This window comes from Penaeus chinensis, chromosome 22 (assembly GCF_019202785.1).
Source record: "Penaeus chinensis breed Huanghai No. 1 chromosome 22, ASM1920278v2, whole genome shotgun sequence".
Lineage (NCBI taxonomy): Eukaryota > Metazoa > Arthropoda > Malacostraca > Decapoda > Penaeidae > Penaeus > Penaeus chinensis.
Window position 1 is genome coordinate 12,468,496 of NC_061840.1, and position 17,500 is coordinate 12,485,995.

Consider the following 17,500-nt stretch of genomic DNA (forward strand, 5'->3'; position numbering starts at 1 on the left):
CACCTAAACACACACCACAGACACACACCTACATACACATCCACGTACATATCCCCTCCCACATACATACACAAACTGATGCACTGTAATCTTGAATTGTTTTATGTGTAACTAAATAGTCTTACCAGTAATTAATTGGCTTTTCCTTGTGACAGGTACACAATAAGGAGGCCAATCTGAAGATAGCAATTGCATTCTACACATCCACAGTCATTGGAGGTCTTTGTTTGCAGGAAGTGGTAAGTTTCATGTTTTTTTTTTTGTTTGTTTGTTTTTGTTTTTGTGGGAGATAGCTTCAGTTACGCTAGTCACAGATGGTGATAGGTGTTCTTGATGACAATGATTTAAGGTCCATTCACATATTTATTATGGTTATGCAGTGGAAATATATAAACCTTTTTGGGCATGAACATTCAAGGATTAAAATTGTTGATATTAATTTGGATCTATGGTTTTGATATGTTTTGTTCTAGTATTGATATAGATACATAGAATTTCTTGCTGCACTACCTGAAGTGAGCAGGCTTATACCTTTTTTTACACCCATGGCATAGGAAACCATCATTCTCACCCTTTCATGCCTCACTTTTTTTTTTTTCTCTATTTTTATATCATAGAACAATACTCAAACCTGATAATTGCCAACATTTCTTCTTTTCTTTTCTTTTAATTTCCTCTTCTTTTTGGTTAAAATATAATGTCTGAATTGCAAATGTATAGATATAGATATGTATGTATATGTATATGTATATATATATATATATTTTTATATATATATATATATATATATATATATATATATATATATATATATATATATATATATATATATGGTACAACAATGTAGCATGTTGATGCTATGGTAGAAAAACCCACATTGCACACACTAGATTGAAAATTAGATAACAATTTTGAAATCCTCCTGCTGTCTCATTTTAAATAAATCTAGTTTGTTATTTATGTTTTTTTTTTGCCAGGTATATGTATATGCCTGAACTTCCCATCAATTGGGATGTCCCCAATTATCTCTTCTTCTCTTCTCTCCTTCCTCTCCTCCTGCTCATAATCTGCATCCTGCTGTTTATCCTTTTTACATTTCTTTCTTTCTTTTTCTTATATCACAGGTACAAGAATGGCATATCTCATACATTATAAAGTCCCTCCCAACCTGCCTAAAGTCACCTCATACAGAGCTGGTGGCAGGGATGTACTTCATCCTGGTGCAGTTGTCCATCAAAGTTAAGCTTAATCAGGATCTTCTTGATAGAGTGATGGAACTAATGATTAGTGTGAGTATTTGCTCTGTGTAGAAATTTCCCCTTATTTTGTTATATTTGAACCTTTCATGTGTTTGGTAAGGAAAGTATGTAAATATTGTAAGATATTGCACTGCTAAAATTATACATGACTTTTTCTCTCGGAAAAATAATTGTGTAAGAAAATAATACAGATTCAAATTTACCCAAACAGGAGAATAATCCACCTACAGCTTTAAAGCGTGAGTGTATGTTAACACTGCTAGTAATATTTCACCACCAAGAAATGACAAATCTGAGCCCTGCACTGGTGGAAAGGTTAGATGAGAAGCCTGAGCTCCTTCAGCAGGTGGAAGAGCAGGCCAAGATAAAGAGTGTTGCACCGTTCATGTCTGCTTATGTTGCAGCATATATCAAGTGAGTTCTTTTTATGATATGAGTATGGCATTTTAGGGGAGCATATAGTTTTTCAGAAAAGTTTTCACCAACTTAGTTCCCAGTGAGCTGTTAACACAGCTATATGATTTTTTTTTCTAAAATATATATCTTGGCTTTTAGTAAAGTTTGTAGAAATATATGTTAAAAAGTTCTGAATTTCTTGCAATTTCTTAGTTTTTTTATATATATATATATATATATATATATATATATATATATATATATGTACTGTAGCCTGAGAACTATTGGATATGAGTTCCAAAATATATCACTGTGATCTCCATCAAAAAGGCAAAGAAAATATGTAGGTTTCAATGTTCTATCTGAAAAAAGTATACAGTCCCCTTAAATTTGTGGAGCTGTACAAGTCTAGTGTATGGAAAATTAAGTGAGGAGATTGCTAGCCTTTTGATCAAACCAGAATAGTATTTATTTTTTTGTTTGTTTACCTAGGTGGCTGTGCAATGAAGCATGTGAATTGAAGACACCTGTAAAACAGAAGAAATTTGCTCACCTTCTACAACTAATTGGAAGGATGCCTCTTTCAAGTTCTGATGCTGCAGAAGTAATATGGTAAGATGCAAATATTTAATAGTTGTGTCATAAGGTTCCTGAGGTTATTTTAGGTTCACAGTAAAAGTCGAGTTTGAAGGTTTATTTAAAAATCTGCTTCTTACAGACTCTTTCCAGTGGAAATTAACCAATTTCAAATAAAATTATATTTGAAGACAGTCAATTGTACCAACCATTGGGGAGAAGCCAAACTGAGATATCATAATTTACAATTTTATTTTTTTGACCACTGTATAGGCCAACTTACAGCATATTACTGGGAATCTCAAAGCAAAGTGTATTTTGTTTATATATGAACCCAAAACTTACATTTTGAAATTAAATACTCCCTAATTATTTCTTTATAAATCATTGTGACTTTTGATTTTTTATATTGGCATAGAAATGTCCTTTGGATATTCACAAACTTATATCTGTGTGTGGTGTCAATATCAAATGCTGTATGTATGTTTGCAGCAAGCAAAATTCCATGTTGATGTATATGGTGCAAATTGCTTATGTTAAGTAATGGTCACACTAGTCATGTATGGCCTATATTTGTGGCTGGTATTCCATAATTGTTCTCGTACCCTCTGTAGCTGGGGTGAAAAACCAACACAGCAGTTCTCACTCAATGCTGTGTTGTGCAGAGATTACCATCTTAGTGCCCCTCATAGCTGGGGAAATATCTTTCTCTTGTAAAGGGAAGCCTGGAGAGACAAGACTACCCCTTAGCAATTATGCCTTTGCAATACCAAGAAATAACTTAAGATGTCCTATAACAGTTGTTTGGTAGTTTTCTCATTTATATATTCATAGTGTAAGCTAACCCCAAATGACCTCTCTATGCCTTTTACTTCAGGAATGGTCTCCATAAGATGTTAATGTTTGTGGTGGCTGGTTGCCAAGCAAAAGATGGCTTATCCATGTTACTTGACAGGCTATACAAAACATAGAAGACTGTGAAAAATGGCTTGCACTCTGTGATAATGAAATAAATATGAAAAAGGTTGGAGTCTCCATTTGTCCTTTCAAGAAAGAAGATTACATGATCAGTGCTTTATATCAAGCTCTTGGCAAGCCCATACCTCCACATTTGAGGAGATTGAAAAAAAGAAGTCTGTCTTTGCAGTCATTAAGGGTATGCAAATAACACTGTAGTGAGAGAGACTTGCGGTTTCTTGACAAATGGGACAGTCAGTCCATACTGTGTTTTTTTCCCCCACAGGAGTGTGTTTGAAGCAGTTGAAGACAATTATGATCATATTAAGGAAATGGCAACCATGAATTTGGGTTCAGCTATTAACCAACTGGAGGTCAATCACACAGAAGGTTACAGTCAAGCCATGGCAAAGTTGATCAGCTGGAATGATATGCATGTTGGCAAGAAGTACAAGTTGGTAAGTTGTGTAACTGTACTTTTGTTGATGTAGACACTTTTTTATACATAAAGGCTCAGCTATCAGTGAAATGGAGGTCAGTCACACAAGAAGGATGCAGGCAAGCCATGTGTAATTGTGATTTTTGTTGTATGGAGGCCATTTTGTACATGGTTGTTGAATATATTTTGTGTGTATGCAAGAGAAAACAAATCAGAGATTGACTTGATAATTGTTTTCAAAAGTTTATGCAAGCTTTCTAAGGGCAGCAGAAGTATTAGAAAAATAATAAATTAAAAATCAGATGTGCTGATTTGTCATAAGATTTTTCATCTTTTCTTCATATTTAAGTTTTGAAGAAAAAAAAGTGTGGTTACTGTATATATGATTCCTTATTCTAATTTCTTTTTTCCAAGAGGATTTAGATTATCTTTGTTATTAAGAGTTTCTAAGTAAAATGACACCAATAAAGGGTTTAAGGTTTTGAGAAAATGTCATTTAAAGACTATTTTATTTTATTTATCTTTTTTTTTTTTTTAACCAAAGGTATGGCCTTCAAATTACATTTTTTCTTTTGTTAGTGGTATTCATGAAACGACATATAATTGCCATTTTTACAAAAGTAAAGAGAAAATAACTCCTACTTGGGGCAATCAGTTCATCACTTCAACACTCACCATGTCCATTTTACCAACTCTAGAGCAGAAGGAGGGCCACAACTCCTCGAGACATAAGTGCATGTTTTCCAAAATTGAATATTTTTATGATACCCTTTTATGCCAATTTTGAATCCAGTCTAGCAATTCTTTAAAGAGTATCACTTGTCCCATTTTTGGTGAGTGAGAGTGACTGAATGAATGAGTGAGGGTGTGAACGTGTGTGGTCAGTCAGTCAGACAGTAAGTCAGAGGAATGGGGTAAATGGTCATCTGATCAGTATTTTATAAACTATTTTCTTTTTCTATTTAAAATATTCACAGATCTGCAATGTCTTATTGACTATTATGGATAAATACACATAGATAAAGGGGAATCTAACCTCTTTTGACTTAATATAATAATGCAATGCTCTATTTTCATATTTAAGGTAACCTAATTGATACCCATATTTTGTAAAGTGAGCAGTGAGTGGGTTGTACCTGTGTTACATTACTTTAGTTTTCTGGGAGTCTGGAGTCTGATATTGATGTATAAGGTTCTCCTTTTCCACAATTCAAAACTGCAGTTAACATATTTTAGCCAGGAACTTTTTGTTGGTTTACTGTATGATGGTTGTCCTTAACCCAGTCATGCATGATGACATCTTATCATGTTAAAGTGAAAATTTCATTAATGCAAAGTGATGTCTAATTATGTCACAAAATCAAGTCCTACCTGTAGTGGACAAGATGAATCCTCAGGTGCCTGGCTGTTGATTGGGCAGTAACCCAAGTGTAGACTGGTGTGCACTAACATACCCAGGCCTTGCAAAACATTATTTTAGATTAATTGTGGTTAAGTTTATCACAGGAACAGAGAAAAAGCTCAATGACCCTTACATTTTCCCACTTGTGATCCTTCTGTTTGTTACTTCTCGTACCTTTAGTTTTGTACTAGCTATCATTTTCATATGATTAATTTACCAAAATAATGTTTCTTTTATTTATATATTTTATGTGTGTCTGTAGATTTTAAAGAAGGTTCTGAACACCCAAGATGGAGGTAGTGGTATCAGCTTCACACACTTGGTCCATCCTGATGACAAAGTCCGCCTAGCTGCTGCAGAGAATTTTGCTGAGAAAGTCAACAAGGGTTTGGTAAGAAAGGCATTATGATTGTAATCTTTACAGTTCAGAAATTATTGAATGTCATCTGTTTATTTCTCTGAAATGAGGAAGTTCTATTTTATATTTGTATTTTTCATTTGGTTATTTTTATAGTGTACATTGTCAGTTTTTAATGAAACATATTATCATTTCAGGAGAATGATGAAAAAATGATCAAGATGCAGATGACAAATATGCTAAATGATGAATACCCAGCTATAGTCTCTGTGGCTTTGTCTCTTGAGAATGGCATACATATGCTAGAGACTTCATTCGCTATGGAAAAGTGTGAAGAACTTTTAGAGAGGGTCCAGAGCCACCATGAGAAGTGGGGAGATATACAGATACCATGTCTGAGGGTATTATGTCAAACCCTTTCACCAAAGTTTGACAAAGATCAGCTGATGAATGTCCTGTTCATTTGTCTTCCATATGTGCTGTTCCCCAAGAGTCATGACTATGCTGCTGCTAAGATGATTCTGAAATCAAAGATGACTGTTTGCAGTCCTTTCCTGGCAGCCTTGGCTATGGAACTAAGTCCTTTGTTGATGAACCTCAAGCAAAAGCAATACCTTCGAAAGATCATGACTGTTGTCCCAAAGGCCATCAGTGAGTTATCAAAAGAAGAACAGGTGGCCTTGTGGTCATATGTAGAAAAATATTTAGCTTCTCAGCACAGCCAGCTCGGGTGCTTTGTCTCTCTTGTTTTGCTTCGCTGTGGTTTAGTCAGCGATAAGATGGAGGATGATATTCGCTTGAAATTAGCACACAAGATTGTCGATGCATGTCAGGCTGGATTGGATTCTGATATTAAGGTAACCTTTTATTGAGTTGCCTTTCTATGTAATAATTTAAAGTTTAAACATTTAAGTATCCATAAGTTATAGTGAATTCTTACAGTTTACTTGCATTATATAAAATTTCTCTTTGATACATTATAAATATTTGAGAACTCTGCAGCTAGTTTATAATCATGAACCTCCATTGATTACCAGGCACCATCTGATAAAACCAAGGATATGGAAGGGAAGAATGACCATGTCGAACTTGCATTTTGTCTGGAGGCTGCACGGAAGGGATCCCTAACTCTCCCATTTTTGACATGCTGTTTAAAGCAAGCACTGCAAGTCTTCAAATTACCTGCTGCATGCACTACAACCACATTCTGGACACCGTTCATGGAGGTTAGAGAAGGAATCATAGCTTTAGAAAATACAATTTGTCAGTTATTAAATATTGATATATGAAAAGTCCATATAAGTTGTGCAACCATAAGCTGGATTTTTATGAATGGAAAGTCTAGCATAGTTGGTATTCAGAAAATTTCATGATTTGTTCAGATGTCATAAATCTCAAACTTTTTATTTTTGTTGTCTTACAGGATGTAGAAGAAGGAAACATTCTTCTCCTTATAAAAGCTCTGAGAAGTGCAATACAATTGGAGAGATTTGAAGATATTGGTACTGCCTTTAGAGATAATTTGGTAGTGGTTATCCTGAAAGTAAGTTATTTATAATGCTACTTTTAGGTTGGCCCTAAGAAATTGCTCTTTGTTTAATATAATTTTTTTTGTAGATCAGTATTTACATGTAAACAAGGTTTTTTAATCATCATAATTTTGAATGAATTTTCTTCCTGCTGTATATGCATTAAATTTTGTGATCATTTCAGGATTCTTTAAAAACTATAGAAAACAGATACTACTTCCTTGCCATGATCTGGGGATGGCATTCCTCTCTCTCTGAACTTGTTGATGAAACTCTGCAGGTAATATATGAGTTTTATATGAGTTTGCGTGTGTTTGTTTTTCCCTCCCACTTCTTAATTTATTTTATCATTTGTTCTTTATTTTGCCTAATTCTTCATTTCTTTATATTTTCTTCACGTTTTCATTCTGTTTACGTCCTGTATTCATAGTGGTAGATTATTCTTTTTTTTTTTATTATTATCTGTGTAGTATTCTTGTATAATAATAAATGACTGATATACTTTTCTGTTTTGTTTTAAGCAGATAAAAATGGTTGATTGAATTTTACTCTTTTTTTTTTTTACCTTTTATTTATAGGTGTGGAGTTTAAAACTTGGATCATCACTACTAAAGTCACAGTCTGCCAGCTTAGCTTGGGCACTCAGCACAACACAGCCCTTGGTGCCTTCCCTCCTGTCAGCACTTACCAATGCCAGCAAACTCGTGCGGTGTGAGGCCATGGGCTGTGTGAAGGAGCTGACCAAAATTGTAGGTGGTGGTTTATCTCAGGACAACCACAATCTGCTATTAAAGACACTTCTCAAGCACGATGAGGAACTTATTGCTGATGAGAGGTAAGCAATTTCCTGATATCCTGTATTTGGTGGCATTTAACCCAATGCCGATGGGCATGGCATGTACGTAAATGCCATGCCCACTGTGAGTTTACTTGTTTAATTGTTTTTACACATAAATGGCTACACTTGTACTAAGTCACCAATGAGCCAATTACGAGTACTGCCTGTCTTACCTGGTTACCCTTTTCTTTGATTTACGAAAATATTTTAAGTTATCTTATTTTGCTGTAACTAATGTTTATAACATTATGGTCATTATAATTTCTATTATAGAAATAACACCATCGATATTCATAGCATTAGTAAAAAATATGGTTTTCCTAACAATTCAAAGAATGGTCAAATTAGGTAAGGTCACAAGGCCTACTAATTGACTCCTTTGTGGGTAAGCACTAGCTGAGCCATCAATGTGCAGAGACATTTCACAAAAATATAAAAAATGAACACAGCATTTTCCCATTTTTTATTCACTTTCCCCAGTGGCATGTGGTTAAGAGATTTTGTTTGCCTCTGGGGAAATTTGGTCATTGTTGTTGCTCTAAGTGTATTTTTAAAGTTATTTTAATTTTAGTAATAACCTAACCCCAAATATATTTTATTGGATCTGGGACAAAATATTACCTCTTAAACTTTTTGTTACTGCATGACCTTGTATTGATACTTAAATATGGCAATTTCTAGGCCAAAAACTTGCATCATAATTTGCAAACTCTTACTAAGGTTTCACATAAAGCAGCAGATATACTCTCTGGCTTTAATGTTTAAAAAGATAACAGATGTTACATATCAAAGACAAAGAGGACATTTGATTAAGTAAAAAGATAAGAATTATACAATGTAAGTGATATTCTATAAAGACAGAAAGCTAGTGCAAACACACAAATGATACATATGGCTGGACCAGCAAATGGACATCAGGACATAAGCTTGATGCATTTGCCGAAGAGTATTAAACGTGGTCTTTTTGAAATTGATGTGAAATGAATTTGTCTCAGAATACTCATAAACACTTAAAAACAGTATCAAAGGAGAAATCGTCAAAATCATTCTCCTAAAAGCTGTACATCTTTATTAGCCTACAGGCATGGGGCACACTGAAAAAAATAGTATGTGAAATCTATTTGCTCCATATTATCCAATTTTTCACCTTTTTTCACACTCATTTACAGTTAGACACAAGAAAACTTAACTTGTTTGTAACTAATGATTGAGAATGACTTCACTGGCAGGAGTAGTATGACAAATGTATTTGTTAAAGAAATATGGCAACTTTTAAGAGAATGCCAGCAGTGCTCTGTTAATGAACTGTATATATATTTGGTTAATGCCACATTACATGTAGCAGTGACCAATATATGCAAAACTGACCACATGTAGGCATGTGTGGCTGTGCCTGACAATCAAATGCCTTTTTCTTAGCTGTTGCTGTTATATATTATGATATGTTAGGATTGTAACAAAGATTATTTTCCTTTTTTCAGCCATTGTTCACTGATACTATCTGAATTTGGGGACAAACCATCTTCAAAAGGATTGCAGATAATTCAGGGGTTGCTGGAGGTTGTGACATCTGAGCATATATCACTGCATCTTAAGGTTCCCATTCAATATATATTGATTGGCATTACCAATACAGTAAGTTGTATATTTTTTTCCCCTTTATTTCTTTTGTGCTATGTGCTTTATCATATGTTAATTAATTGATGCCAGCAGGGCATGTGCATACATTCCCAATCCACTGTGATTTTTGTATGCTGATTTTGTTTACACTGAGATGGCTGCAGAAGTGCTTAATCACCTAAGATTCATTTACTTCTTGATCTCCCTTGTTTACCCTTTGCCTTGATTTTTTTAGATAGATTAAAAGAAAATACTATTTGTATTGTAACATCATAACAATCATATTGTATATAATAATAGTAATCACAGTATTTCACTCCTTGGCAACAAAGTATTTGTAGAGCCATAAATGTATATACACAATTCACAAAAACAAAACTAGAGTGGGCAGACTTTGCCCTGGCACAAGTGGATTAATTTTGTAAAACAGTAAAAAAAAATTCCTTTTACTTTATAATCTTTCCTTTTGTTTACTTCAGTGTGTAAACATTCAAGGGTAGTGACACTACATGCTAAAGTAACTTTCTCCCAACAGAGTGTGCTGCTGAATCTTCTGCCACTTGCCAACAGTATATTTGTAAAGATAGCATCCCTAAAACCTGATGCAAAGTTAGATGTGCCAAGCTCACTTTCTCTCTACTACATTCTGCTGTGCTTCACCCCAACCACTTCAGGGGTTCTTGAGACAGAAGCTGGCTGGGATGTTTTTATAAAAGCTATCAACTGCTCAGCAACAGTGCTGAACCTTCACAAGGAAATTGTGTCTCCTCAGAGCATATTGATGGACCAAGTGAGTATACATTTTTTTCACTGTCTTTATAGTTTAAACACTACAAGTGTTCTAACTTACTGGTACTCCCCATCTTTTTTTTTATCTGCTAGGTACCAAACTTGAGGGATAGAATTTTGATTAAACCCTTGTCCTTTCAGTGCCATTATTGGTTGTTCATCTAGCATCATATTCAACCAATCATCTAAAATTTATTTCAGACACTTTCACACTGCATTGAGTCATGTTTATAGTATTTTTCAACACAATATTAACCCAGTCATGAAGGGAGATGGTTAATGATACCTATCATTCCATGATAGACTACCCCATCACACCAGGAAGGTGTCTTTGTGTCATGTGTGATCAAACCTGCCTTTAGTTATACAGACTAAACAGCTGTACATTTATTTGGCCCTGGCTACATTTGTTGAGAAGCAATAATGATGGAAACTTGCCATTATGAGAATTTCATCTGAAGGCCAGGGTGACAGAAATGACTCGCCACTAGTGCACAAATCTCCTGGAGGGTGATTAGACTCAGTGGGTATTTAGGATGAGGATTTTGCATTATTTCCATTAATAAACGAGTGTGAATGTACTGCCTGTGAGCCATAACTGCAAGAGTGCGGGCTTCAGGAAGGACGCTGTTACCATTCTCAGGATCTTACTCCTGGCCACTGTGACTAGTGCCACCGGCTGTATTACAGGAAATTGAATAAAAAAGAAAAGAAAAAAAGACACAAGACACAAATAACAAAATGTAACTCATTGTTATTATTATTGCACTTATGAACTACCTAGAGATGATGTGGAGCCTATGCAAAGAAAACAGTATATTACTGACTTGATAAAACAAATCATATGACAAATATAGAGATTGAAAATGGCAAAAAAGCAAAAAATGCTTATGCTGATAAAGAGAAAATAATGTTGGAAAGGGGTGGCATCGAGTCTTGTCACCCCAAAGGAGTGCACCTGGCCTATAAGCTGCACACCCAGAGTGGCCACTCAAATAAGCCTAATGCCTATATTTTGGGCCCTGTGTGGGCAGTGAAGCACAAGTGTTTTGCAGAGAGGCAGTAAGTGTTCTGGATCTCTTGATTGAAAAGTCCTCATCGTCCATCCACTCATGCTTTTCTTTTGATGATTGCCTTTTAAGTATGATGTTCCGCAGTCTTGGTTTTGGCTTTCCAGTTTGACCCTACCTTGTGATTTTGAATTTACCAGCATTGAACCTCCTATTGTTTTCACTTGCCCATTTACAAATGGCTTGTAGATCCTCTTTAACCCATTGGATCAGGTTGTGTTATTGCAATCAAATCAGTGAGCGGCCACTCTGCCAGATGGCTGCTTGTAGGCCAGGCACACACGAACACGTGTGCATGGTGACAAGACTTTATGCCTCCTAGTTGCAAAGTTGTTTACTCTTTACATAAGCATTTTTAGCTTTTTGGCCATTTTCCAATGTCCATATTTGCCATTTGCTTTGCATCATCCAAATGGTAATATTTTTTTTCTTTGCACAGACTCCAATGATCTTGCAAAATAGTCTACAACTCAGTGCAAGAAAAATAAAGCTGTGTAACACTATGTTATTTGTAACATTTTTTTTCATTTTTACTTAATATTCAATTTTCTGTAATACAACCTGCGTCGCCATTCATGGTGCCAGGAATACGATGCTGAGCATGGAAATGGCGTGGCTTCCATGGAGCCAGTGCTCTTCCAGTCACCGCACACAGACATTTCATTTCACACTCGTACATCGATGAGAATAATATAAGATCACCAAATTAGTAAAGTGAACCTCCCAGTAGATTTGTGCACTTGTGGCGAGTATTCTCCATCACCCTGGCCTTCAGCCGCAACACTCATGACAGAGATAGAGAGAGAGAAAGGGGGAAAGGGAGAGGGAGAGGGAGATAGGGAGAGAGGGAGAGAGGGAGAGAGGGAGAGAGGAAGAGAGAGAGGAAGAGAGAGAGGAAGAGAGAGAGGGAGAGAGGGAAAGTGAGAGAGAAAGAGAGAAAGAGAGAGAGGGAAAGTGAGAGAGAAAGAGAAAAAGAGAGAGAGGGAAATTGAGAGAGAAAAAGAGAGAGGGAAAATGACAGAGAAAGAGAGAGAGGGAAATTGAGAGAGAAAGAGAAAGAGGGAAAGTGAGAGAGAAGGAGAGAGAGGGAAAGAGAAAGAGAAAGAGAAGGAGAGAGAGGGAAAGAGAAAGAGAAGGAGAGAGAGGGAAAGAAAAAGAGAAGGAGAGAGAGGGAAAGAGAAAGAGAAGGAGAGAGAGGGAAAGAGAAAGAGGAGGAGAGAGAGGGAAAGAGAAAGAGGAGGAGAGAGAGGGAAAGAGAAAGAGGAGGAGAGAGAGGGAAAGAGAAAGAAGAGGAGAGAAAGGGAAAGAGAAAGAGGAGGAGAGAGAGGGAAAGAGAAAGAGGAGGAGAGAGAGGGAAAGAGAAAGAGGAGGAGAGAGAGGGAAAGAGAAAGAGGAGGAGAGAGAGGGAAAGAGAAAGAGGAGGAGAGAGAGGGAAAGAGAAAGAGGAGGAGAGAGAGGGAAAGAGAAAGAGGAGGAGAGAGTAGAGGGAAAAAGAAGTTTTGTTGTCATAGGCAATTTTTTTGCAACATTTCAGGTCATGAGTCGTAAATTCTTCACGAGTATTGCAACAGAGGAGGTGCAAGCCAGGCTTTGGAGCATTCTCATCAGTCGTGTAGCAGAATCTGAAAACCCATATGAGGCTGCCCAGCTGCGTAAAGGGCTAAGGAAAGTGAGCCTGGATGCAGGAGTGATCATCACTAAGATAGAAAGTCTCCAGCTTTCCACAAAAGCCACTTCCATCCGGGCAGCTCAAGCTAAGAGGATTAAGCAGTGAGTGTCTTCCCTATCCCTTTTTGACTGTATGAAAGAGATTGAATATATGTAATTACACATGAAATCTAGACTTCAGTCAGTTTAGTGATATATTATAATATTTTGCTTTTGTTGTAACTATATAGCATATTGTTAGATTGAATGTCTAGAACTGATGGAAACATCAGTTGCTTTCTGCCAAGGATTTATACAAACTGAACCTTTTATTCATTTAGAAAAGTTCAAAAGGATCAAGAGAACAACTTGCTTTCATGGAAGAAGCTGGGTCTGATGCTTGAAACCATTGGTGTGATGGCATCCCTGGGTCGCCCCTGGCTCTTGGTTGGTCCTTTGTGTCAGTGTCTCCATCAAACCTTCACAAAAGACCTTGTTATCACAGAGATTGTGCAGCAGCAGCTTCTGTCTGCATTGCTTCATCTTCTCCAGAAGTCCATGGCAGAGAAAGGAGAAGGTTAGAGTTGTGCGCTTATTTTGTGGATGACATTTACCTTTATTTTTATTGATTTATTTATATATATATTTTTTATTTTACTTACTAACTTTTTCTATATATTTTCTCCAGACATTTCAGAGAGCTAATATATAGTAGTATTAGCAGTAATTTAGTATATAATTGTCATAATATCTGTGTTTCCTAGGGGGATAAAGACAGTGTTTGGATAATACTCATGTATCTTTATATTTATCATATTTTGATTTGCAAAACTTTTCATGCAGTTTTCTCTTTGCCAGACATCAGCAAAGACGTCCAGTTAAATGTTGAACTAATAGTCCAGTGCATCCGGTCCTCTGCAAGCCCTGACACTCACCGGCGTGCAATGCTGGTCCTTGCTGTAGCAGCAAAAATATTCCCAGTATGATCAGCATTTGCAAGTTTTATTGGATTTGTTGTAACATGGTCATCACTTACAGTGTATCATTATAGTTGACTTTGCTTTGGGTTCAAAATTCCTATATATGCTGACATACACTAATTTTTACAAAATTCCACCAGGATGTTGTGATGCACAATATGATGTCAATCTTCACCTTTATGGGTACTTCTCTCCTGAGACGTGATGACTCGTATTCCTTCCAAGTGATTCACCAGACTATCCAGAGTATTGTTCCCACACTCATTAAGGTAAGTCATGCTCAATTAATCTTGAGATCCTATAGAGAGATCATTTGAATGATGAAAGAAAACATCAATTTAAAGGGCTGTGTAATAGTCATGTGAATTTTTACTGATTAATTATTTACAGTGTGAAAAGAAGGAAAAGATTGAGGTTAAACTTGCTCAAGTGTGTCAAGTTTTTGTTGATGCTCTGCCAGACCTCCCTGAGCACCGCCGCCTGCCTCTTTTCTCACAGCTTGCAACTACAATAGATGTAGAGCAAAATCTGTGGCTGCTTGTGGCTCTCATGTGTGAGTACATTTTATTTCCTGGTAATATTTTGTATTATGTTTCTTGTTTTTTTTCTTCTTTCTGCACCATCTTTCCATCATCGTCGTTGTCAGTTTCATCATTTTATCATTGCCATTTTGTCATTATTAGTATTCTCATCATGTCCTTATTCAGTTTTCCTCCTTTATTCTTACTTTATTTATATGTTGATATAGTTGTAAGAAATGATTGTGATTTTTGTTTGTCATTAATTTGACCCACTTGACATCAGGTGACATCCATGTTATCAAAGGCACTGCAAATGAAGCTTCAATGCCCAAGGATGAGGAGAAAAAAGGAGTGCCCCAGAATGTCCAATTTGCCCTGATGCTTACTAGCCAGTTCTCTGGTGTGACACAGGTCCACGCCTGTTGTAAGCTGATGGAGTACATAATCAACCTCCCAGAAGAAAAAGGTGAGTGGCAGTGGATAAAACAGTGATGCTTTATGTTGAGTAATATTTTGTGGTGATTTAAAATATCATCATCTTTTTGCTAACACTAAAATACTGTTTACCACAGGCATGACTATTTGCAAAAAATGTTTACAGTTCTGTTCACCATGCTCTTTCATTTTTTTTTTTTTTTTTCATGTGCCTTTTTCATTATGAATGGGACACGTTGTAATACCCACCCTTTTCCTCACAAGTAAAGTCAATATTTCCCCTATATCTAGAAAACACTGACTTTGTGAAGAAAGGGCATTATGTTATCATCAAGTGTAGATTCTCAACAAAAAAATTCAAGGTTATTCATTAAGAACCCATACTATTTAAAAAATTACATAGGTTACTGTGACCTAACTTCAGCCTTAGAGGTACTTGAAAGAACTGCAATGTCAAACAAATAAATGTAATTAAAATACTTTATGATATATTATGTAACAGATCATTACACACATTAATTTGCATTCATCTACAATATCAATCAAACTCTCCAATAGAGGTTATTCCAACCTGATACCAGTCTTCACGTGTCCTCCTCCTCCTCCTCTCTTTTTCTCCCTTACAGAGTAATTTTGCTAATTGGACCTTTGAAGTTGATCTCTCCTATACTTCTTATCCATAGCACAAAAAAACAGTACTGAAATAGTTAAAATCTTTCTTTTAGGAACTAACCAAAATATTTCTGACAAACAAACAAATTAAGTATATTCATGCAATTATAAATTATCTGAGTAGTTTTATGATGACATCATAATCATTTAATCATTCCTAATAGTTAGTTTTATGTGACATAAACATAAATAAAACTTCATGCAAAAATAATAAAATAAAATGTCATCTTTATGAGAAAATAATTACATACTGCAATAACTTCCATAGCTAAAGATTAATTAAAATTGAGGCATACACACATAAGGTCAAGCTTAAAGACTAAGTAAATGAAGTATACAAAGGGGTGGATTATAGACAAATTTTAGGGTCATTCTAGCTTTATATCCCTCGTGCTCATTATGATATGTAGTGTCCACCAATATATCTTTTACCGTTTGGTAAGTTTCCTTCAGCTACACCCATATCACCTTCATACCCTCAGCTCCCCTGTAGGCTCTCCTCTCCCAGACCCATGTTTTCTTATCTGTGCCTTATTGTGAATGAAATGTAGCGAGTGCAGAATAGTAAAACCCTCAGTGACACATTCCCCTCCACACACCACACTATTACATATCAGAGTGCCTCCTAGTATAGCATTGTCATTTTACTATTTATACATCTAAATTCTTATAGAAGTATGAGAATATAATTTGTATTGATTTATATGATTTTATTATTATTATTATTATTATTATTATTATTATTATTATTATTATGATTATTATTATTATTCAAGCAGTCTATCCCCATTTTCAGTCAAATGTAAAGATTGATTATGATAGCATTCTCAACTTTTAATTTTTTTGATACTCTGTATTTGAGATATTACAATGAGATGTATATCATGTTGTTCTCTCCATCTAAGGAAAATATGAGCATATGTCTTGATCACTGGGACCAGGTATAGCTTACCCTACCATAAGTGGCATAATGTGCGATGATGTATGCTAATTCTCACCATACTTTACCGGAAATTTAACTTATTCTTAGCGAGTTACAAGCTTTTTTAAGCTGTGATGTAGAAACTTGTATATGAATATTAAGTTCATACAGATAACAAAGTCATGCAACAGAAGTGTAACCCAAAAAAGTATATGGCTGCATTAAGAACACAGATTTTATAGGCCTGATGCTTGTATGCCTGAGATGGCTTTATAGTAATGTGTTAGCTAGAGAAAATGTCTAAATGTTTTTATTGTTTGTAATTTTTTATTGCAGAAGAGGAGGGAACACAGGAGGCAGATGATATTATTAACTGGAAAATTCACTCAACAAAACAGTTATGCCATTTTAAGTACACTTGTATTGGTTTCATGTCGCATCTGTTGTCCTCTGAAAGCTTTATTGGCCAGGTAAGCCTTTGATTAATTTTTTGGTCTTTGTTAAAAACTTCAAGTAAAGATATTTTGTTTAAAGTGTATAATCAGTAGTTTGACCTTTCAGAATTGATGTTAAAAAGGATGTGTCAATATGCTGCTTCTTAAATACCAATAAATATATATATATATATGTTCTAGGTGTGTGATAAGCCAGAAGGTCTTGATGGGGAGCTTCAGGAACTCTATCAGCAGCTCCTTGAAAAAACAATGTGTTTCCTACGGACTGTGAATGAGTTGTGTGATACCAACAAAGAAAAACCTTCTGGTAAGCATACATGTTAACCTGCTAAATTTGCTAACTTAAGTATTCCCATAAAACTGGCTTTTCATTGTTGAAGGAGCATGGTTGTATACATATAAATATGTATTTGTCTGGTTGGTAAGGCAAGAAGCAGAAGATTAATGGAGTAATGAATATGAGAGAAGTTAAAGATTTTCTTTCCTGATATATAAAATGTACTTTGTGGTGAAAAATGGGGTGAATAAGGTACTAAACATCATTTATTGTTTTCTTTCACAACAGTTTTTTCCCCCTTTGTAAACAGAGATACAAGATTTGCGTATCACTATTTCATTAATTATGGGTCAGTCAA

At 35.5% G+C, this 17,500-nt stretch overlaps 1 protein-coding gene across 1 annotated transcript in view; it reads left to right on the top strand.

Moving 5' to 3' along the window:
• LOC125037036 (HEAT repeat-containing protein 1-like) overlaps positions 1-17,500 on the top strand; it is a 30,600-nt gene that overhangs the window by 6,982 nt on the left and 6,118 nt on the right. Inside the window, exons 5-25 of the mRNA XM_047630004.1 lie at positions 156-239; positions 1,125-1,289; positions 1,471-1,673; positions 2,148-2,267; positions 3,475-3,646; positions 5,292-5,420; positions 5,585-6,244; positions 6,425-6,613; positions 6,811-6,930; positions 7,101-7,196; positions 7,495-7,751; positions 9,236-9,389; positions 9,910-10,164; positions 12,768-13,003; positions 13,222-13,457; positions 13,739-13,860; positions 14,001-14,129; positions 14,251-14,413; positions 14,665-14,847; positions 16,747-16,880; positions 17,046-17,172. Of these exons, the coding sequence (XP_047485960.1) occupies positions 156-239; positions 1,125-1,289; positions 1,471-1,673; positions 2,148-2,267; positions 3,475-3,646; positions 5,292-5,420; positions 5,585-6,244; positions 6,425-6,613; positions 6,811-6,930; positions 7,101-7,196; positions 7,495-7,751; positions 9,236-9,389; positions 9,910-10,164; positions 12,768-13,003; positions 13,222-13,457; positions 13,739-13,860; positions 14,001-14,129; positions 14,251-14,413; positions 14,665-14,847; positions 16,747-16,880; positions 17,046-17,172 (3,934 nt within the window). The remainder of the gene's footprint in view (positions 1-155; positions 240-1,124; positions 1,290-1,470; positions 1,674-2,147; positions 2,268-3,474; positions 3,647-5,291; positions 5,421-5,584; positions 6,245-6,424; positions 6,614-6,810; positions 6,931-7,100; positions 7,197-7,494; positions 7,752-9,235; positions 9,390-9,909; positions 10,165-12,767; positions 13,004-13,221; positions 13,458-13,738; positions 13,861-14,000; positions 14,130-14,250; positions 14,414-14,664; positions 14,848-16,746; positions 16,881-17,045; positions 17,173-17,500) is intronic.